We start from the raw sequence: 22489 nt of genomic DNA, 5'->3' as shown, positions 1-22489 counted from the left end.
CGGGCACCAAGCCACGGCCCCTGTGAGCTGTGGCCCCAGCACGTGCCCCATCCACTTCACGCGCGCTATCACGCGGCGGGCCGTGTGGACGAGACCCCGAGAGCCTCCTCGGCCCGGGGTCCGCCCCTCCGCTTACCCTGCCAGACACGACCCCCGTTGATGAGGATCTCCACAGCGAAGGCGGGGTGGGCCGGCTGGTAGCCGTGCAGCAGGAAGGCGTAGCGGCCCAGGGCGGGCACGTGGGTGGTGAAGACCACAGTGCCCTGCGCCGGGGGGAGCGGATCCGGTGAGTGGGCAGAGATGCAGGGGTACCAGGGGCTGCAAGTCCCACCCCAGCGCCCCTGGCCCCCCCCCGGCCCCGGCCCCTCCTGGCCCCTCCCGGCCCCCCCCCGGCCCCAGCCCACACCTGGGGGTGGCGCAGCAGGGTAGGCTCCACGTCGGGGTCCACAGCGGTGGGGGGCCGGGGCTGGGGCCCGGGCGGGGGCGCGTCCGGCGTGAGCTCCCGAGAGCGGGTCAGCGGGAGGCCGGGCGGCAGCGGCAGCACCTGGCAGTCCCTGAGCACCACAGGCTGCGGCGGCTTCGGGAAGCGGGAGGGCAGGCAGGCGGCACTGGGGGGTGGGGAACACAGGGGTGAGTCCCCGAGGCCCGGCCACCGCCCGGCCGCCCCTCTGGGCTCCCGCCCCCGGCCCCGCTACCTGCTGGGGCTGAAGGCGCCGTGACTGCTGATGCAGCGGACGCGGGGCTCCACGAACTCTGAGCTGAAGGTCTCCGCGGGCACCAGGGTGACACTGTGCTGCAGGCAGGGGACAGGTGTGGGTGTGGCGGCAGGAGCGGCCCATCCGCACCCAGGCCGGTCCTGCTCTCTGCACCGAGCCCCTGACCCCCACTCTGCCTGCCTCTCCTCCGGCTGCACAGACCCCAGCCCTCGGCTGTGGATTCTGGGCCTGGAGCACCTCCCAGCTCCCCCCGAGGCCACTCCTCCTCCCACTGCACTCCACCGCCGTCTGTGGTCATAGGGCCGGGGAGCCGGCACAGGCAGGCGCTCAGCGAGCGGGGGCTCGTGAGCAGGCATCTCCGTCCTGTACCGTCTACCACGGCGAAGAAACGTGTGTGACGGATACGGTAAAACATGATATCTCAGGGTGTCTGGAAAAACCCGACAGCGAAGACAGAATACCGCGTGACCACAGCGACAGCTCCATCCTTCCCTTGCCATGGCGTCGGCCAAAGAGGCAGCGCAAAGGAACACCTGTGTGACTCCAATTATAGAAAGTTCCGGAACAGGCAAACTAGGCGGTGCTGTCAGTGTCTGGAGGCGGTTACCCCGGTGGGCGGGGGGCCTGAGTGGCGTTGGGGGTGGGGCCATGTTGCTTCCTGGCCTGGGTACTGGGCTGTGGGTACAGCTCCATGGAGAGTCTAAAGTGTCCCAGCCCACGACTACAGCGCCGCGTGTGCATGAGGACAGAACCGCGGGGGTTGCGACATCGAAAAATTAGGAGGAAGCAACGTAGCGTGCGTTACTTAGCAACGTGGAAGAAACGGACTGACTCCGGAAAGTAGAATGAGAAGACGCACAGATGGGGCATGCGATTACGCTTTGTTGTTGCAAGTCTGTTTTCAATATTTGACGCTTTCATAAAAGTATGTGCGTATGATACTCTGATAAAACTTTTGAAGACCTAGGAAAACGTAACAGTGAGACTAGGTAATACTCTGATGAGAACAACGTCATCCATTCTGTCACTTATTGAATAAACACGTATGCTTGGTTCCGGGCATCAAACTAACGATTAATATTGCCCAGAATGTTTAGCCTTGGGATTTAATTTTCAATTCTGTGAAGATGACACAGAAGTAAGCTACAGGCTTCCCTGGTGGTGCAGTGGTTAAGAATCCGCCTGCCAATGCAGGCGTCATGGGTTTGATCCCTGGTCCAGGAAGATCCCACATGCCGCAGAGCAACTAAGCCCGTGCACCACAACTACTGAGCCCACGTGCCACAATTACTGAAGCCCGCGTGCCTAGAGCCTGTGCTCCACAACAAGAGAAGCCACCGCAATGAGAAGCCCGCGCACCGCAACGAACAGTAGCCCCCACTCGCCACAACTAGAGAAAGCCCACGTGCAGCAACGAAGACCCAAAACAGCCAAAAATAAATAAACAAATTAATTAATTAAAAAAAAAAAAAAAGAAGCAAGTTACCACAACGATAGTGAATCCCAAGCTTCAGAACCCACGCTGTGTGGACCGCTTCCTAATTCGGGTCCACAAGGTATTGTGTTTTTGTAAATTATACCAAAAAGCAGCCTTTCGTTAAGATTGTTCTTCCTACTCTGCCTCCAGCACATCACAGCCCCCTTATGTGACCGTGAGCATTATTTACAAACAAATTTACATTTCATACCCACAGAGAACAAACCCTGCAGGAGGAGGGTTCTGGAAGAACCTCCACCCGATGTGAGCTGAAGATGGCACTGGTGATGGGTACCCAGGCTCATCACATTCTTCTACTTTTTTGTGTGTTTAAAATCTTCGCAAAGACCTAACCCCACAGTGGGGTCCTGGGGCCCGTGCAGGTGAGGGGGTCGGGGCCTTACCAGGAAGAATCGTGCCTGCTCGGCCGTGAGCCGGACGCTGGCCTCCGTGTCCAGGTGGAAGACCATCAGATGGTGCTGGGCATCCAGGGCGGTGCCCCGGCACAGGGTGCTGGGGGACGGGCAGGGGTGGTCAGTGGGTAGGGCAGCCCTGGAGCCCGGAGCCCTCCACCGGCCCCCCAGGCGTGAATCCTCCCCCCACTCCCCAGACACCTGTATGAGCAGGGGTGGAGGGTGAGCGCCCCCTGCTGGGGGGCCCGCCGGGGGGTGTGCACGGCCACGTCCACCTCCTGGCGGGCGTCCTCATTAGCGTACTCCACCACCAGGGCATAGGGGCCTGGCTGCGTCACCGCCACCTGAAGCTGGACGTCCACCTGGGGGGACAGGGCGAGGTGAGGCCCCCGCCCCAGCGCCCCCCCTAGAGAACAGACCGCTCCTGAACACGGCCCTTCCTATCCCCTCCCCGCACAGCCTCGTCCCCCACCTCAGGGCCTGTGTGCCCGCCGTCCCTGCTGCCTGGGGCACTCCCGCGGCCACTCGGCTTCCAACCTCCGCTCGCTCCGAGCCCCCCCCACCCACCCGTGGCCCGCCAGCTTCATCACTGTAGAGTGTCCGGTGCCCGAAGTGAACCAGCGACCTGCCACCTCCTCACAATAAGCTGGAGAGCTGGGCCATCCGTACCCCGTGTACGGATGAGGCCCCGAGGCACCGACTCCCAAGGTCAGAGCCCCAGAAGGCAGCAGGTGCTGCCCGAGCCGGCAGGCTGGCCTTGAGCACCCAGCTGTGCCGCCCATGCTCTGCCCGCCATCACTCTTGCACTGTGCCTGGGTCCTGTCACTGCAACGTGGACTCCCCCTCCCCACAGGCCATGGGCATGTCTCCCCAAGTCTTGACCCCGCCCACCCCCGTGGGGTCCCGGGGACACGCACATCTGCGCCCTGGCAGGCGACCAGCAGCGGGTGAGCGGGGCTGAGCTGTTCCGTGGGGCAGGGCCGGGGTAAGCTGTTGCCATGGCGACACAGGGCCTCAGGCCCAGCGGCGGAGGGGAAGCCGTCCAGGGGCAGGTGGGTGTAGAGGAGGCAGCTGGGGGGGGCGCACAGTCTGGTCAGCACGGGGCAGGCGGCCTGAGCACAGCGAGGGTCAGGCCCGCCCCCTCCCCCACCGGCCGGCCCTCACTGGTCCCCGGAGCGCTGCGCGTCAGGCCGGAACGTGCAGGGTTCGGTCACCCGCAGCTGCAGGAGGGCCGCCTCGTAGTAGGCGCTGGGCAGGAGAGCCACGTAGTCCTGGGGGCAGGGGGGGAGGTTAGGTGCCGTGGCCCCCGCCCCGCGCCCTGCCCCAGCCCGCTCAGCCCCGCCTCACCAGGAGCACACCCTCGGCCTCCACGAGCAGGGCCCAGGCGCCGGGGTTCAGCACGAAGGGCTCCCCGAAGCCCCTCTGGGGCACGGTGACGAAGGCAGGCTCCGTGCTGGGCGGGAAGGCCACGGGCTGGCTCTGCTCTGTGCCTGGGGGCGGGGACGGCAAGCCTCCTGGACGCAGCATGGCCACCCAGGCCGCACCTCCCCCAGGGCCAGCGGGAAGGGCCGGGCCTCCCACCCACGTGCGGGGATGAGGTGGGGCTGGCTGGGGCGAGGCGTGAGTGGGGCGGGGCCCAGGGGGTAGCCCCCCGCACTCACAGTTGGCGCAGGTGGCAAACTTGCCCTGGTCGCGCACGGAGACCCGCCCACTCACGCTCGCGGGCCCGCGGTTGACGTATCGGAAGACCAGTCGGAAGAGGTCAGGGGAGGCCACGCTCAGCCTTGCCACGATCCTGGGCTGCGGTGGGTACGGGTGGGCGTGGAAAGTCGGGGCTGTTCCTCCCTGGCCATCCCCGGCCCGGCCCTGCCACCTCAGGGGCCTGCCCACCCACTCCGCCGGCCACAGAGGGCACTCAGCCCGGCCCCAGAATGGGGCAGCACCGCACCCACCTGGATGGGTGCCATCTGCGCGTAGCCCCTCCAGCTGAAGCTCTCGAACTCGAGAGGGTTGAAGCCGAAGCGCACGGCATGGCCCTCGGGCGTGGCCGCCTCCTCCAGCTCCAGGCGCAGCTGGTGCAGGTCGGGAAGGTAGTGGTCCTGCGCCGGCCTGGCCACGGCAGGGCCGGTCAGGGCAGCTGGCATCCGGTCTGGGCAGGGCGGGCACTGGCCCTGCCCGCTCACCAGGGTCCCCAGGGAGAAGCCCGGGGGACAAGCTGCCGCCCCAGCCCCCTGCCCGCCCGCCCAGCCGGGGCGGGGGCACCCACTTGCTGCAGGTGGGGCCCTGGGTGCTGGGGCGGCACAGGCAGGCGCCTGTCCTCGGCTCACAGCCCTGTCCCAGAGCTCCGCCAACGTCGCACCGGCAGCCTGCGGCGGGAGGGAGCGAGTCAATGCAGCCTGGCCCCCACCCGGCCTCAGTGTTCCACCCACCCTCTGCCAAGAGCGGCTCGGCTGGGAGGCCGCCTCACCTCCCCCAGGGGCTGCCTGGGTCCCTGGACAACAGAGGCTCTGAGTCCAGGGGCAACGGCCCTGGGATCAGTCAGTGACGCCTGCCGCCAGGGGCAAGGGATGGAGGGGAGGAGCACTGAGGGGTGAAACCTGCCTCCTCACTCCCACGCCCAGCACGGGTCTGGCCGGGCACCTAGAAGCAGCTCGGCAAGTGCCATGCCGTGCCCAGGCCCTGGCTGGGTCCCTGCCCCATCTGTCCCTCTCTGGGCCTCAGCATCCCCCGGGATGTGGTCCGAGGGCCGCGTAAGCAGCCGCTTACCACGGCAGCCGAAGTAGTCGGCCTGGTCCAGCCCGAAGAAGCCGTCCTTGCAGGCCGCGCAGGTGTGGCCGCACACGTGGGGCTTGCAGAAGCACTGGCCGTTGCCCTAGGGGCCGAGGGAGAAGGTGGGACCAGGCAGGGGAGGGTCCCTACGTGCGGCTCCCACAGCCCCCAATATCTGGGCCCTCAGACTCACCGGCTGGCACTCAGCAGCTCCACCCACTGTGCCCCTGGGGTCACAGCTGCAGCCTGGGGGAGGGGCAGAGTGGGCCTGAGATCAGAGCAGGGGGCAGGAGGCCCTGGACTCCATCCCCGCGCCGGCTCTGTGGAGCCAGCCCTCCCCCTCCCCAGGGGTCTCCCCCAGCACCCCGACACCCACTCCGGGCAGACTCACGGGTGCAGCCCTCAGGGTTGCTAGGACTCAGCCCCCAGAACCCAGGTTTACAGCGATCGCAGCTCGGCCCCTCCACGTGAGCCCGGCACCTACAGGGGATGTGTGCCTGGGAAAGGATGAGACTGAGGGTCAGAGTGGGTCCCTGCCCTCCTACCCGCAAACCCTCAACCCTGGAGCCCTGTCCCATCTCTGGCATGACCCTGCAGTGAGGACAGAGGAGCAGCCAAGCGAACAAATGGGCTCTGAGGTTGCCATGGCAACCGAGCAGCTGAGGAAGTGATGGTCCCTCTGGAAGTGATGGTCTCGGCCCCAGAGGGCTGACCTGGGCTCACCTCAGGAAGATCATGATCGGCTGGGGCCAGGCCAGCAGGGTGGCAGGAGCCAGCTGTGGAGAGATGCCCAGGCCGCCGTCATTACTCGGTCACTGACCCTGACGGCCAAGGGCTTCCCCAGGCCTGGCCAGGACCCGAGGCTCCATGGGAGCCAACATACACGCCTCCCACACGTGTGAACAGGCAAGAAACCATGTATGCCTACATGCCCTAGTCCCCCACCACACAGCACGTGATTATGAACACGCAATGAGCACACACAACAGGCACACACGTGTGAACAGTCATGTGAGCACACATGCACAAAGCACGTGAACAAGCATGAACCGACACACAGCACATGACCACATGCGAGTAAACAGGCACATCCAAGAACCACGTGGAGACATGCGTGGACATTCACAGCACGTGAACGCACATGCACAACACATGGACACTCATGTGAACGCAGCACGTGAACCATACGAACACACGCGAGCGCACACAGAGCACAGAGACGGTCACGGGAACATGCAGCACATGACATGCACAGCACCCAACACACACACACGGCGCCAGCCTCACCGTCGCAATAGGGGAAGTTGTAGGCACCGGGCGCACACATGTCACAGCGCAGCCCCGTCACTCGGGGTCGGCAGCTGCACTGCCCGCTGTGGGGGTCGCAGGCTGTGTGCAGGGAGCCTTCGGGGGAGCAGTGGCAGGCTGGGGACGGGGGGAGGAGAGCGGGGTGTGAGCACGCGGTGGGCACACGCCCTCCCCCGCCCCCCCTCCCGCCAGGGCACTCACGGGCACAGTCGGGGAAGCCGTGGAAGCCTGGGCTGCACTCCTGGCAGGTGGCACCCGCGTAGCTGGGGTGGCAGCGGCACACCCCGCCCGCCCCACACAGCTGGTCCAGGGCACCCCGGGGGTCGCAGGCGCAGGCTGCAGAGGACTCGGGGTCAGGCCCTGGGGGCCTGCGGGTGGCCCTCCCACCCCGCCCGGGGCCCCTGAGGCCCTCTGCTCACCGCGGCACTCGGGGTAGCTGTGGTGGCCCGGGCGGCAGCGGTCACAGTGGGGGCCGTCAAACTCGGGTCGGCACGGGCAGCGGCCAGCGTCATCGCAGCCCTCGGGCAGGGTCCCCGTGGGGCTGCAGCCGCACACTGCGGGGCCGAGAGGCCCACGGGGTCCTGAGCCAGGCAGGCCGGGACCCCGGCCCCCCTCCCACCCCCCACCGGGGGCGCTGCGCTCACGCTGGCAGAGGGGGAAGTGGAAGTAGCCAGGGGCACAGCGGTCGCACGCCGCCCCCTCGAATCCCGTCCGGCACGTGCACTGGCCCGAGTCGCGGTCACAGTTTCCGTCCACTACGCCGGGGCTGGAGCACTGACAGGCTGCAGGGAGGAGGTGGTCACAGAGGGGCTGGGCTCCTGGGACCCACGAGGGGACGGGGACGGGGACGGACTCACGCTGGCAGCCCGGGCCGTAGAAGCCCGGCGCGCAGAGCTCACAGTGCGTGCCCTGGAAGCTGGGTTTGCACACGCAGCGCCCCACCCGTGGGTCCTTCCGGCAGGCGTTGCCCTGGGTCCCGGCGGCGCTGCAGTCACAGTCTGTGGGGGGGTGGGGGTGGGGAGGAGTCTCAGAGGCCCTGTGTACCCCAGCCGCCCACCCTCCCCCCCAAAAAAAACCTCCCTTCTCCACAAAACTCCTTTCCTTACACTTGACACTGCACTCATGCAAAACAAAAAAGACTAAAAATCCCAACAAGGGAAAGCTGATGTTTTGGGAAAACAGTGGCATGTGGTGAAATCAGGACCACTACACATAATTAGTTGTGCATAATGTAGCAACCAAGTCAACTGCAGGCATTGACTCAACCAGAGAAAATGCAAAAAAATCATAACAAGGTGAAAAGAAAATTCTACTCTTTATAAATAATTCTGGGGATTAGGAATAAGAAAGAAAAAGTGTGCTAAATGTCTTAACTGATGCACAAAAAGGGGGTAATACTATTTAATTTTTGTTACTGACATGGAATAATGGTTCAGTATTTGTCAAAGCATAGGGTAACCTCGGGCCAGACCAGAAGACAGAAACAGAACTTGCAAACCCTTGGAGAAGAAAACACAAACCAACCACAACACGTTTTGTTGGTAAATCCAGCAAAAGTCGGGAAAGGAAAAATTTAAGCAGAATGTGAGAAATGATACAACTGGGGCAGCTGTGAGCCCAAACTGACAGCAGCCACAGTCCCTCTGCCAGGCCACATCTCCTCTCACGAGATAAGCCCAAAGGCATCGGCTGGACTCTTGAAGGAGAATCCAGTCATGTCCTTCTGAAAGAATGCACCTTGAACCAAGGATTTGGACAGGAAACAAAGAGCTTCCAGAAGGGAGAGTGGGTGGCACAGACACAGAGAAGGGGAGCATGGAGCGCGGTGAGCCCAAGGCACAAGCATTCACGGAGACAAAGAGGGATGTTGTGTGTTGAGAAAAAGGACCTGCCCCAAGAGATGCAGCATGCGCAAAGCTCGAAGAGCAGGATACATATGGTCCAGGGGGTGCTGAAAACTAAAACTATTGTAATTGGGAGGAGAATTTGGCAAAACCATTGTCATAGAAAAACTGAATACACTATTCCCAGAATGTGACAAAAATTAACAGCAGAGTGGGTTTGGACTTGCCTGGTAGTGCAGCGGTTAAGAATCCACCTGCCAGTGCAGGGGACATGGGTTCAATCCCTGGTCTGGGAGGATCCCACATGCCGCGGAACAACTAAGCCCATGCGCCACAACTACTGAGCCTGCGCTCTAGAGCCCGAGTGCTGAAACTACTGAGCCTGCGTGCTGCAACCACTGAAACTCGTGCGCCTAGAGCCTGTGCTCCGCAACGAGAAGCCACCGCAGCAAGAGAGAAGCCCACGCACCACAACGAAGAGAAGCCCACACGCCGCAACTAGAGAAAGCCTATGCACAGCAATGAAGACCCAATGCCGCCAAAAATAAATACATAAAATTTTAAAAAATAATAGTTAAAAATAAATAAATAAAATCTGACCATGATGCAGTAAAACTAGGACTGAACCATCAAAAAAAGGATGGAATGGAAACCTAACCACCTGAAATGACAAACGCTGTTCTAAACAACTCAGATCAAAAGGAAAATGATGCTAACACTATATATGGAATCTAAGGGAAAAAAAAAAAAAGGCCATGAAGAACCTAGTGGCAAGACGGAATAAAGACACAGACCTACTAGACTTGAGGATATGGGGAGGGGGTGGGGTGAGATGTGACAGGGTGAGAGAGTGTCATGGACATATATACACTACCAAATGTAAAATAGCTAGCTAGTGGGAAGCAGCCGCATAGCACAGGGAGATCAGCTCGGTGCTTTGTGACCACCTAGAGGGGTGGGATGGGGAGGGTGGGAGGGAGGGAGAGGCAAGAGGGAAGAGATATGGGAACATATGTATAACTGATTCACTTTGTTATAAAGCAGAAACTAATACACCATTGTAAAGCAATTATACTCCAATAAATATGTTTTAAAAAAAAAAAAAGGAAAATGAAAACTGAAATGATACACTGTTTAGAAAGGAACAGCTGTGAGAACCCAGCATATCAACCCTATGGGACAGCTAGCCAAAGCTACACTCTGAAGCAAATTTATCGCTTTAACCCAGGGTTTCTCAACCTTGGCACCAGTAACATTCTGGCCTGGATAACTCTTTATTGTGCGGATGGGGGCTGTCCTGTGCACTGTAGGATATTTAGCACGATCCCTGGCCCCCACCCACTAGGTGACAGTGGCATCCCCCAGTTATAACAACCAAAGAAGTCTCCAGACATTTTCCTGCAGAATAAAATCACCCCTGATTGAGAGAAAACCCTTTAAACCTTTTGTGGATAATTAAGAGAGACTAAAAATAATAATTAATTCAAGAAGCTATGAAAATAATAAATCAAAAAAATGTACAGAAAGACAAATACTGTATGATCTCACTTATATGTAGAATCTTAAACCCCTCGCCTCCCCTCCCAAAAAAAACACACACACACAATCGAGTTCATGGATATAGAAAACAGACTGGTAGTTGCCAGAGGTGGGGATTGGGGGTTTGGTGAAATGGGTGAAGGGTGTCAAAAGGTGCAAACTTCCAGGTATAAAATAAACAAGTCATGGCGATGTAATGTACAGCATGGCGGCAGTAATTAATAATAATGTGCTGCATAATTCAAAGTTGCTAAGAGATTAGATCTTCAAAGTACTCATCATGAGAAAAAAACAGTAATTATGTGTGGTGACATATGTTAACTAGACTTTCTGTGGTGATCATTTCACAATATATAAAAATACCAAATCGTGGTGTTATATACCTGGAACTAATATAATAACGTATGCCAGTTATACTGCAATGAATAAAAGAAAGAAAGATGGTTTTAGTTCAAAATTTTCTATATTAGGACTTCCCTGGTGGTGCAGTGGTTAAGAATCCGCCTGCCAATGCAGGGGACACGGCTTGCAGCCCTGGTCCGGGAAGATCCCACATGCTGCAGAGCGACTAAGCCCGTGCACCACAACTACTGAGCCTTCCGCTCTAGAGCCCGCAAGCCACAACTACTAAGCCTGCTCACCTAGAGCCCGTGCTCTGCAACAAGAGAAGCCACCACAATGAGAAGCCCGCACACCACAACGCAGAGTAGCCCCCACTCGCCGCAACTAGAGAAAGCCCGCACACAGCAACAAAGACCTAACGCAGCCAAAAAATAAATTAATTAAAAAAAAAAATCTTAAAAAAAATTTTTTTTTTCCATATTAGGAAGTAAAATCTCTCTCCCAAACTAAACAGAGAAAAACTCCAGCAGGTCTTATCAATAAGCTGCACTTTGAGAACACCAATAAACTCAACAAACTTCTGTTAGGTGTAATAAAGGTAGGAAAGAAAAGAAAAAAGAAAATAAAAATAGACAAAAGGAATGAAAGGAAATTTAAAAATCATGTACAGAATGTCATGCATAACTTTATGCCAATACCTTTTAAAATCCAAATGACAAACAATTTGCTAAGAAAATATAAATAGTCAAAACTGATTTACAATGACGTAGAAAATAAACACACATAATAAAAGAAAAGAAAACCATCATCTAAACTCTCCATGGGAAAACAGGTATCAGGACCAGATGGTTTTTTAAGTAACTTCTAACAAGCTTTTAAGAAATTGATAATTCCTGTGATTTTTTAAAAAATAAATTTATTTATTTATTTATTTGTTTATTTTTGGCTGCACTGCGTCTTCATTGCTGCACGCGGGCTTTCTCTAGTTGTGGCGAGTGGAGGCTACTCTTTGTTGCGGTGCATGGGCTTCTCATTGTGGTGGCTTCTCTTGTTGCAGAGCACGGGCTCTAGGCGCGTGGGCTTCAGTAGTTGTGGCTCGCGGGCTCTAGAGCGCAGACTCAGTAGCTGTGGCGCATGGGCTTAGTTGCTCCGCGGCATGTGGGCTCTTCCCGGACCAGGGCTCGAACCCGTGTCCCCTGCATTGGCAGGCTGATTCTTAACCACTGCGCCACCAGGGAAGCCCGATAATTCCTTTGATTTTTAAACTGCTCTGGAGCATAACAAAGTCTGGATTGTTTTTCAAGTATTCTACAAGATGAATTACAAAACCAAAACAAGATAGTACCAAAAAAACAACAAGAAGGCTTTCACCCAGCCTCACTCACGAATATAGACACAAAATGTTTATGTTCAATGCTGGGTCCACAGTAGGAAGGATATTAGTAGAATTCATCCTACGGTTCACAGATTAAAAGTGAAATGCCACACCAGCACAATTACCACGTGCTCACCAAGGGCCAGTGGAGAAAGGAGGGATTTTCAACAGTTTATACCAGGGATTGGCAAACTTCAGTCCAAGGTGCCTGTGCATGGTTTATAAAGTTTTATTGGAACACGGCCACGCCCATTCACTTGCACACGTTCCATGGCCACTTCCAAGCTGCAACATACAACAGCAGAGCTGAAGCTTTGCAACAGGGAACACACGGCCCTCTAAGTCTAAAACATTTACTGTCTGGCCCTTTTCAGAAAAAATCTGCTGACCCCTGGTTTACCCCATGATTAAAAACTAAACATTTAAACATCAAAAAGAAAACTGCCAAAGAACCAAGAGATATGCGAATAGTTGGGTTTAGGGACCTCCACTGAGATATGACTGAGTCAGACACCAGAAGAAGCAGGTCAACAGATTCACGTGAAAAAAATAACAGGAAGGGCAAATTACCCACTGGGAGAAAAGCACATGACACGTGAGGAACAGATAATATAGTTAATACACAAAGCTCATAGCAGCAAACAAGTGAAAAGAAAACTGAGCCACAACCTCGGATGGGAAATTCACAAGTGAAAGCAACAGGAGTCAAGAAATGCAAGAGAAGATTCAACCTTGGACCTCCCTGGCGGTCCAGCGGTTAAGACTCCGTGCTTCCACTGCAGGGGGCACGGGTTTGGTCCCTGGTCGGGGAAGTTCTCTACATGCCGCGTGGTGCAGCCGAAAAAAATATATATATAAATAAATAAACAAAATATATTCGTAAGTAAATACTTACGTGTTAAAAAAAAAAAAGGAAGATTCAACCTTGCAAACGAGGCAAAGAAACACAGCTAAAACCAAGGAAATATCAAATGCCATCTGATCTAAGACACAACCAATTATAGGACACACCACTATTTTGCGCTGCTGTGAAAGGAAAACGCCGGCCAATTAGACATCAATAAGCCGTCAACTGAAAGGCGCATCCCAATTCCAGGAAAACCGAAAAGGGGGAAAGTGAACCAATGAAAAGATTTCTGCGATAATGAATGCTGCCGTGTAGTGACAGCAACGCCTAACACATGTGATGCGGCCGTTGCCATTCCACCCGATAGACGATTTTATGTCAGGAGAGCGGTTTGGCAACCTGCAGCCAAGAATGTCCCTGAACATGCATGTCTAGTGACCCAGAGCCTTCTTCTAGGAAAGTGTGCTACAGAAGTAGTTAAGAATTCATGGAAAGCTTTAGCTGCAAGGAGGTTTACTGTAGTGTTATTTTTATAAAATCTGGAAAGAACCTAAATTTCCAAGAATTGAGAGCAGGTTAAGCAAGAGCTACATCTGTCTGCACAACGCAGAACACGAAATGATGTGTTTACAGGATGGTGTGGGTGGAAAACAACAGCGTGCACAGCGCACATGGATGTTTATAAAAACAGCACGCACACAGAGGGAGGAGGGGTTGTTCGCAGGAGGTGCAATTCTGCACAACTCTCTTCTTTAGCTTTCCGCTCACCTATGTTTTTGAAGGTTTTCTAGCATAAATACGTAACATTTGCACAAAATCAAAAGAAGCCAAGACATGGTGAACAAAACGGAAATACCCGCTCTCTGTGGGCCTGGGTGTGGCCCCTCCTGCCCCACAGCTCCAGTGGGGCCCAGGCCAGGATGGAGACCTCGGGGGACACTTACTCACAATCTGTCCGGCCGGTAGCACCTGCTCCCCCGTGTCATTGTGAGAGAAGGAGGGCACCGCTGAGGAAGGAGACAGCAAGCGTCAGCCAGGCTGGCTCAGTGCCCGGCCGCCCGTGTCTCTCGGCATCACCGGAGGTACGGGCAGGACGAAAGAGTCCCCCCTGGGGTCCCCTGCCCCCCGCCCTGGCCCCAAGCCCAGCAGGCAGGGATGCTCAGGGCCTCAGGGCCTGCCCCCACCCCCAGGCCGCGCCCTCACGGTGGCAACGCGGGAAGCCGCTGAAGCCTTCGGCACACGCATCGCATCGCGCCCCTGTGAAGTTCGGCCGGCAGTAGCAGCGGCCCGTCAGGTCCTCGCACGTCCCGTCCGTGAAGTCCGACTCGCAGTCACAGCCTGGGCGGGGGCGGGAAGTCAGGGGAACCCAAGTCCAGGGCCTGCGGGCCCCGCGAAGGGGCAGCGTCTGCCTCCCCAGCCTGGGAGGTGGGACGAGAGCCGGGGCCTCCCAGAGCCGCGAAGGCCCCAGGACGCCCCGACCTGGGCAGACCCTGCTCCTGGACACCCCTTGGAATGCCCCCGCCCAGGCCACCCCACCCGGGCCGCCCCCACTCACGGCGGCAGGCGTGGGGTGAGTCGAGCGGGTGGTCTGGGGAGCGGTAGAAGCCGGGCAGGCACTGCTCGCAGTTGATGCCGGTGGTGTGATGCTGCGGTGGGGCAGGGCCGCGGAGTCCAGTGGCAGCCCCGTCCCCAGCCCCAGGGACCCGACCGCACCCTGAGCCCCACACCTGACCTCGCACGGACCCGCCCACCCGAGAGACCTGGGTCTCCGGAGCCCCCGTCCCCACCGCCGGCCTGGCAGCAGCCCCGGCCCACCTGGCAATCGATGCACACGCCCCCGCCCCGGTAGACGCGGTCCTGGTTCTGGCTGGCGTTGCTCCGGTCCACCTCGGGGTCGTAGTAGCAGTCGTGGGCGTGGCCGTGGCAGTTGCAGGCTGGAGAGCGGGGGCTCAGCTGTCAGGCGGCCTCCGTGACCCCGCCCGACTGGGACCCCTGGGGCACGTCCCGCAAGCCACGGGTGACCCCAAACGTGGCCTGGCTCAGGGGACAGAACGTGCCACGCTGCCCGTGTGCCAACAGCACGCGTGTGAGCGTGTTTAAGCGTGTGTGAACGCGCGTGAGCCCTGTACGTATTGTTAGCACACATGCACACATACACACGTGCCCAAGCACATGCACGTATACCTGAGTATCGAGAGTGTACATGTGTGAACATGAGCACGTGTGTGCATGTGAGCATTCCGTGTGGGCGTCAGCACGTGCATGCAAGAGCCTGTGTGAACGTGTGTGCGTGTGTGAGCGCACGTGTGAGCACGCGCGGGGGCACTCACACTGGCACTCGTTGGCGCTGTCTGTGGTTGCCGGCTTCCACGGCTGCTGGTTGAAGCCGGGGCAGCAGCGGTCACAGGAGTTCCCACACGTGTTGTGCTGGCAGGCGCACTGCAGCCTGTGGGGGGCATGCGGGCACGGAGAGCACTCAGACCCGCCGTGGACCCACAGGGACGTGAGAAAGGCGGGGCTGTGCAGGGCCTTCACGGAGGGTGGGAGCTGGGGCAGGGTGTTGAGTGGTCAGCGCAGGTGGCCCCTGTCCGCAGGTCAGCCTGGAGCCCTGGGCCCTTCAGGATTTAGCTATGCCCTCTCCACCACGGCCAGGACCCAAGGCCAAGTCTACGGCTGTCCTGGGCCAGCTCGGAGACCCAGGTCTCGCTCAGCAGGCAGCCCTGAGCTCAGCCAGACGCCCCCATGTATCCAGGGCACCTGCCCAGGAGCGAGTGGCCAAGAACGGCTTCCTCTTCCAGCCGGGGGTGGACACCAGTCAGAGAGCTGGAATCCTGCCTGCTGTCCTGGAGAGCAGCTCCCGGTGGCTCAGTGGGCGGGGGGACGGCTGGCCGCAGCTGAGGGCCGAGGTTGCAGCCACCTACTGCACAGAACCCCATCTCCGGCACACACCTCCACAGCTCAGCCAGGGGCGAGCAGGAACCACAGCCCCGTCCCCGGGCCGTGTGCCCCTCGGTCCCCGGTCAGCACCACAGCTGCGGTGCTGTGCAGGTCCTGAGCAGCCCCCAGGAGCCAGTCCGAGAAGAAGAGACCCAGAGCTCCAAATCACGCTCTAGCCCCTCCCCCACAAGGGGCTGCAGGGCCCTGGGACTCGGCCCCACTGCTCCTTGGTGTTCAGGAAGGAAGCAGGAATAACCTGCCACAGAGAGGTCATCACAGGAAGCGCCGAGGATCTGTAACCGAGAGCCTGTGGCCAGTGTTTGGTTTTTCAAGAATCTACATAGTCAGGCCACCCCAAAGCCAAGAAATTAACACAAAAAGTGGGGTGTTTGTCAAAAGCCCTTGAAAAGCTACGCTGGAGGGATTCTTCCCAATCCAGGGCACGCGGCCATCACACGGATGAAGCCCCGCTGAAGAGCCTGCAGAGAAACGACCCAAGAGCATCAGCCGACGCAACCAACAGTGGGGCTGCACCCCGGGAGCTTCACTTAATGGAGCAGTTGAGTAGAAACCATAAAAAGAGAGTGTTTAAAGATTATAACCCAAAGAATCTAAAACATAATAAAAACCACAATGCTACGAAAAAGAGGCAGATGTGACCAAAGAACCAATCAGAACTTCTATAAATGAAAAATAAAATGATTGAAATTAAAGACTCAAAGGATGGGCTACACAGCAGATCAGACACAGCTGAAGAGAGATTCAATGAACTGAAGAAGCAATCCAGAGAGCAGCTCAGGAGGCAGAGGTGGGAATACAAGAAGTCCTGAGACTGCGGGAAACCACCCACGTTCCCACCTGTATGACAGGAATTCCAGAAAGAGAAAAGAGGGAGCGAGGGGACAGCTGAGAGTCCTAGGGAGCCAACGGCCAAAAATGGTCCTAAAGTAACAAAGACACATATTTTTAAATTCAAAAAGCACAACCCCTGAGCAACAGGAAATATGTCCACTACTCAATAATGCAGAGTAAACCTGCAGAGCACTGAGGCAAGATCACAGAAACACCGAGAAGAGGCACAAAACCCACAGAGGGACAATGGTGCAGATGACAGCACATTCTCCCAACCACCGAAAAACGCCAAGAGACTGAAATGACATTTCCCAAGTGTTGAGAGACACGGCCGGCCAACAACCAGGAATTCTACAGTCAGCTAAACTATCACCCAAGAGTGAGGGCACAACAGCCATTCAATGACTAACAGACTCTCATGGAAAGTACTAAAGGAAACTGAGTCCCCAGGGATGCACTGGGAGCCAAGGAAGGACAGAGAACAGGAACTGTGAGTCAAGGTGATGGAGCCATTGCTGGGTGCAGGTACCGTGCCTGGGGTTAGTGTTCTGGGGCCCTGGGTCATCAGGGAGACAACTAGTTAAATCTGCATTTGGCGAGGTCAAGTATGCCTGTTGAAGAGCGAGGGCTACCACTGCAATCAACAGAACTAGAAAAGAAATGTAAGGGTGATCACCAATTGCCACAAACTGAACGTTCGTGTCTGCCCAAAATTCACATGTGAAATCCAACCCCGGAAGCGATGGTGTTTGGAGGCAGGGCCTTTGGGAGGTGATTAGGTCATGAGGGTAGAGCCCTCGTCAACGGGACTAGCATCCTTATAAGAAGACCCCTGAGAGCTCCCTCACCCCTTCCCCACTGTGAACCACAGCCAGAAGACAGCCATCTATGAACTAGGAAAGGGGGCCCTCAGCAGCCTCCAGAACTGCAAGAAGTAAATCTCTGTTGTTTGTAAGTCGCCCAGCCTCTGGCATTTTGTTAGCCTGACTCAACTAAAACACCAACAGAAACAAAACATGCAACTTCCAAACCAAGGGATGGGGGAGAACGAATGGGGGGGCTCAGTACAGACTGGGTAGGTAGTCAGCACTCAGAACGATGGCCGTGGCGACGGAGGTGGGAGAGAGCTTCCGGGGTTGGGGGGTGGAAGCAGAGGGACAGAGGCAGGCCAGTGGGCGGGACAGAGCCCTCACAGAAGGGGCAGAGGCGGCAGGGCAGGCTGATACTGCAGGACACTGTGTGTGAGGGGTGTCAGCGTTTGTGGTTCTGGGGGAGACGCCCCACCTGCAGGGTGAGCTGAGCTCCGTCCATGCCCAGGTGCAGGTGAGTCAGGGTGGATGCCAACGCCTTCCCAACAGGCAAGGGCAGGCCCACCTCTCCTCTGAGGCCAGTTTGGCCACCCGGCAGGCGCCCTTCCCAACCATCACGAGTTCCCACTTGGCACTTCATTTCCCAGAGCAATTAGCTGCGCCCGAGCTCAGTGCTTGAAGCTGCAGGCAGGAACCCATGCCTGGGGCCCGTGCAGAGACTGCACAGGCCAGGTGGGTCCTGAGGGCCTGCCTGAGTCCTCTAGGGAGCGCGATCACACCTCTTCCACCTTCACACCCATCAGCCACGCCTGAAGAGGTCTGGGGCTCACCTCTTGGTGCAGCTCTGACGGTGAGAGCGGGGGTGAGCTCCTACCCTGTCCGGGCTTCATTCGCCTCCCCTATCAGTTGGGGTGTGGACACAGCAACAAAACCCCAGCAGAAGTGGGAGCTGCATGATCTTGAGGCGAGGGAAGCAGCAGGAGGGTCTCGCCCGCTCCCTGCTGGAGGTGCCCCTGGGGGGCGGGGGCTGGGAGAGCCTGGTCACGGGCCCCCCATCGCAGGCTCTGCTTCCTCTCCCAGCACCTTGGGTCCAACCCTGGACCTGCTTTAAGACCCCCAGCGCACTCAGCCCCACCGGGACCTCTGCGCTGGGCACAGGCCTGCCCAGAACAGGTGCTCCTGGGGCAGCATGTGTGAGCGCCACACACAGCTGCTGACGGATGGGAGCAAGGAAGGAAAGGAGGAGGGAAGGAAGAGAGGAAGGAAGGAAAGAGGGAAGGGAAAAAGGAGGGAGGGAGGAACGAGCAAATGAACAAACCCCGCCGCCGGGGCTGCGAGCCAGGAGGAGGGCCGGCTCAGCGCCAGGCTCCAGCTGATAACTGAGCCTTGTGCTCACCGCTGAATTCGGGGCGGCTGGAGCCACTTGGGCACGTAGCGTCTAGTGGCAGCTTGTTAAAGATGCAGATTCCTGGGCCCTGCCTTATTGGCCGACTCTGGGTGGGGCTCAGAGCCCTCAGCTGTCCCAGCTGCAGGAGCACTGGCCATGTCAGATGGGGGTCTCTGGGCTACTCCCTGTCCTGAGCCTTGGGCCCTGCCTGCGATGGGGTGTGATCACGGCTGCGGGCAGCAGGGAGTGTTATCGTTTGTGTTCTCAAGGAAGGCGGGGGAGCTTCCCCTATCCCGGAGAACAGAAACATGCAGCCTCAGGCGGATTACCTCTCTCACTGACTCCCCTCCACAGGGCCGGGGGCTTCTGCTGGGGGCAGCTGGGTGGAGGGGCAGCTGGCTTGCAGGTCCAGGCAAGGCTCCACCTCTGCCGGCAGCACGGCAAACAGGCCCAAGCCAGGCTCCAGGCACTGCCCTTCCACCTCACAGTGCACACGGGGAAACTGAGGCCGAGCAGTGAGGGGCCAGTGCAAGTCACAAGGGCGGGGGACACGGTGGGCAATGGAACCAGGCCTCCTCTCCTTCAGGCTGGGCAGGGGGTGTGGGGTATGGGCAGGGAGCTACAGGTCTCACCTGAAGGGGTCTGTGGGGTCTTTAGCGTCACAGACGTCCGCGTGCCCGTGGCAGACGCAGCGGCCGCCGATGCTGATGTCCTTGATGCTGTAATAGTACTGCGCCGGCCCGGGTAAGTCAGCGCCCGCCCACACCTGCCCCCAGATCCCAGCCCCGAGCCCGCGTGGCCCCGCCCACACCAGCCCCCAAAGTCCCGCCTGCCTGCTCACCCTGCGGGTGACCGTGGGGTCCCGCAGTGCCTTGCCCATGAGGTGGCCCAGCAGCGTGTTGGTGCGCAGGAAGCGCAGGCGGATGTTGGTGGCTTTGGTGAAATCACGCAGTAGCGGCGAGTAGGAGAAGTTCATGGCACCTGGGCGCCCGTTCACCAGGGACACCACGATCTGCGGAGGGGCGCGGGTCAGGCGTGGGCGTGGCTCCGGCAGGGACCGCCCGGCCGCACCCCCTTCCCGCCCCGCCCCCGCCCCGCCCCGCCCACCTCGCCATTCTCCAGGGGCACGATCCGCGAATACTCGGTGCTGCACATGACGTCGTCGTCCCCCGAGATGCGCTCCAGTGTCCGCGGCCCAAACCGCTCCAGGCAGTCCCTCTTGGAGGCTGCGGGAACCGCCGGAGGGTGAGGGCGCAGGGCTCCAGGGAAGCCCTCGGAGGAGGCCCGACGGCAGCGCCCGGCTGCCCTGCGTGCCCGGACTTCCCCGGGGCCTCACGGCCTCAACCGGGAGGCAGCATCAACCTCGAGGCGGGAACGCCGCCCACCCGCGAGGTTTTGTTGACGACTGTGGCACTTGGGAGGACAGCGGAGCTCCTCAGGAGGGCAAGGCCAGGGCTCAGCCTGCCCCTGCCCCGAGCCCGGGTTGCCTTGCCTGTCCCTCTCTCTGCAGAGAACAAGTGTGTTCCCTGGGTGGCCCTTGCCATCCCCATCCTTGGGGGACCATTCCTGACTGTCCTTTATAGGACTGGCCGCCCCGCACTCACTCTCGGGCCTTGGAGTTTGGGGGGGGGCACGTGTCCCAGCCCCGCCCAATCGAAGCGTCCCCATCGACATGATCTGTCAGGGTGGCACATGGAACGGCCAGCCAGTGAGCAGGGGTGCAGGGCTCCCGTGCTCTCCTGAGTGGGCAGCTCAGCTGGCCGCCTTTGTCACCTCAGGAGCTGCCAGAGCATAAGGCCAGTCCAGAGTGAACCTGGAGATGGCACGAGAGACTCCCGGTACCGAGGACCCCTGGACCCAGCCATGCCCGTTTCAGGGACACAAGCCACCAAACCCCCACCAGCCTTCGGGGACATGCACCCGACAGCCCTGACCCACGCAGAAGCCGGGTGTGAGGGCACCCTGCTGTCCGGAGACCCTGAGAGAGCATGCGGCCCACCCCAGGGGACACCCCTGGCCCCGGGAGACTCACAGGCGAAATACTGCCATGGCTGGTAGGTGTGGCCGAAGTCCGTGGACCGTTCCAGCACCCAGAGGTCTGGCCGAGGCGAGTTGGCAAACTTGATGAGCACGTAGGCCACGTGGAAAACCTGCGGGGCAGTGAGTGTATGGACGCCCCTGAGATCCCTTCCATGCCACCTGGGCCCCCCATACCTGGAGGGCCAGGCCCACCCCGTGAGGCGGGGCTCACAGCGGACATCTGCGTGTTTGCCCTCAAGGGCCAGGCACACCCAGGTGAGAGGGCCGGCTGGCTCAGGGCACAGCCCCTCGCTTACTGGCCGGCCCCTGGCCACTGAGGCCTGCACCAGGACACAGAAGTGACCGGCGGAACCCAGCATTTCCAGAGGGCTCCCCTCTTGGGCCTGGGGGTGCCTTAGGGCCCAGCCCCACCCCAGGAGCTCGGAGAGCCCTGCTGTGAGGCTGCACACAGGCCTGACAGCAGCTGGAGTCAGACGGGGCACACGCGGGCAGCCTGTCTCCTGGGCCCGGGCAGTGGGGCTGGGCAAGGCCGAGGCAGGAGCTCATCCCACTGTCCCCAGAGCTCTGGTGGCCGGCCTGGGAAGATGGCCAGACAGTGTCCCAAGCTCCCAGGAGCCTGGCCTCCTCGCACAGCAGGCCAGTGAACCCCTGTCCTGGGATGGGGGGGGCCCCGTCACGGCCTCACCCTGGTCACCACCCCCATCATCTTCAGAGCCAACTCAGGACCCGCCCGTTTCACCCGCTGACCGGCCTGCAGGGGCAGCCAGCGTGGAGCAACCAGGGCCCAGCCTCTGCTGCCGCTGTCAGCAGCCCCCAGCTGTCAGGAGCCCCCAGCGGGGAGACAGACGGAAACGGGCCTCCCAAAGCTGGCGTGGGGAAACCCTGCCAACCCAGCCCCGGCCTGTTGGGGGCGCACCTGGCCAGGGAACGGGGAGGCTGCGCTTCCAGAGGCGTCCAGAACCCCCCAGGGCCCACCTGTGGCTCTCTCCCTGGGTCCCGGCCTGACCTCACTCCCAGGGAGGGGCCCATCCCTCGTCTCTCTTCTCCTCCTGGCCAGAGGTCAGCATCCCTGGATGTCCCCGTGTCCTGTGCCCCTGGGGGCTTGGTGGGGCCCCTCCTTGGCTGACTGCCCCCCGGTCCTGCAGCCTGGCAGGTCTTAGCTTTGGGGCCCCCATCCCCACCTGGCACAGGCCCGAGGAAAGGGCTCTGGGGCCACTGAGAACAGCCCATGGGCTCAGGCAGAAGCACCTGCCCTGCCTGTGGCCTCGATGATGAGCCACTGAGACCCCGGAGAGGGTGGGCACGTGAGCAGAGCACACATCGGCTGTGCCCCCCCCCACACATCTGGGGGTAGCACCCTGGTGCCCACCCAGCTCAGCTTGCCCTACACGGTGACCACGGGGTAGGGACTGTGGTTTCCAGACCTCAAGAGCTCTGAGGGCCAGTGAACCCCTCCCCCGCCCCAAAGCCGACGACGGGGCCATCGTCCAGGCTGGTCTCTGTGCGTGAAGTTTGGGCTCCAAGGAGACCCGGGCAGAGCCAGTGGGAGACCCGGGCACCCGCCCTGCACACGGGCAGAGTGGGGGCCCCAGATGAGGGGCAGAGACACAGCTAGTGAGCACGCCATCCGTGGACGGCGCCTGTGCCCCCCTTGGAGACCCCCAGCTCACACCCCCATGCCAGACCTGCTCACAGGGGCACCCCCAGGTGGGCTCTGAACTGCCCACCAGCCTTGAGGGCAACGTCACGCCTCCGGCCGCCCACCGTCCCCTCAGTGGGGCCCTGCCCAGCCCAGGGGAGCAGGTTCCCTCCTGGTGTCCACTGCTCTGGACTT

At 59.4% G+C, this 22489-nt stretch overlaps 1 protein-coding gene across 3 annotated transcripts in view; it reads right to left on the bottom strand.

The window, feature by feature from the left end:
* Positions 1-22489, bottom strand: part of LAMA5 (laminin subunit alpha 5) — a 52894-nt gene that overhangs the window by 17650 nt on the left and 12755 nt on the right. For all 3 annotated transcript variants that reach the window (XR_005016435.1, XM_036825571.1, XM_036825570.1), the window contains exons 3-31: positions 20648-20765; positions 19723-19841; positions 19457-19627; positions 19248-19345; positions 14961-15076; positions 14446-14564; positions 14186-14276; positions 13834-13968; positions 13575-13637; positions 7541-7681; positions 7328-7465; positions 7103-7237; positions 6885-7019; positions 6663-6800; positions 6099-6151; positions 5767-5872; positions 5569-5621; positions 5373-5478; positions 4873-4972; positions 4559-4715; positions 4268-4406; positions 3954-4096; positions 3771-3877; positions 3524-3677; positions 2808-2968; positions 2598-2706; positions 696-793; positions 407-608; positions 137-263 (exon numbers count right to left, since the gene is read on the bottom strand). Coding sequence is in view for 2 of the 3 variants with exons in the window: in XM_036825571.1 (XP_036681466.1) it covers positions 137-263; positions 407-608; positions 696-793; positions 2598-2706; positions 2808-2968; positions 3524-3677; positions 3771-3877; positions 3954-4096; positions 4268-4406; positions 4559-4715; positions 4873-4972; positions 5373-5478; positions 5569-5621; positions 5767-5872; positions 6099-6151; positions 6663-6800; positions 6885-7019; positions 7103-7237; positions 7328-7465; positions 7541-7681; positions 13575-13637; positions 13834-13968; positions 14186-14276; positions 14446-14564; positions 14961-15076; positions 19248-19345; positions 19457-19627; positions 19723-19841; positions 20648-20765 (3532 nt within the window). In the remaining variant the exon portion in view is untranslated. The remainder of the gene's footprint in view (positions 1-136; positions 264-406; positions 609-695; positions 794-2597; positions 2707-2807; positions 2969-3523; positions 3678-3770; positions 3878-3953; positions 4097-4267; positions 4407-4558; positions 4716-4872; positions 4973-5372; positions 5479-5568; positions 5622-5766; positions 5873-6098; positions 6152-6662; positions 6801-6884; positions 7020-7102; positions 7238-7327; positions 7466-7540; positions 7682-13574; positions 13638-13833; positions 13969-14185; positions 14277-14445; positions 14565-14960; positions 15077-19247; positions 19346-19456; positions 19628-19722; positions 19842-20647; positions 20766-22489) is intronic.

This window comes from Balaenoptera musculus, chromosome 15 (assembly GCF_009873245.2).
Source record: "Balaenoptera musculus isolate JJ_BM4_2016_0621 chromosome 15, mBalMus1.pri.v3, whole genome shotgun sequence".
NCBI lineage: Eukaryota > Metazoa > Chordata > Mammalia > Artiodactyla > Balaenopteridae > Balaenoptera > Balaenoptera musculus.
The sequence above is the reverse complement of the archived record's forward strand: the minus strand, read 5'-3'. Positions and strand labels throughout refer to the sequence as shown.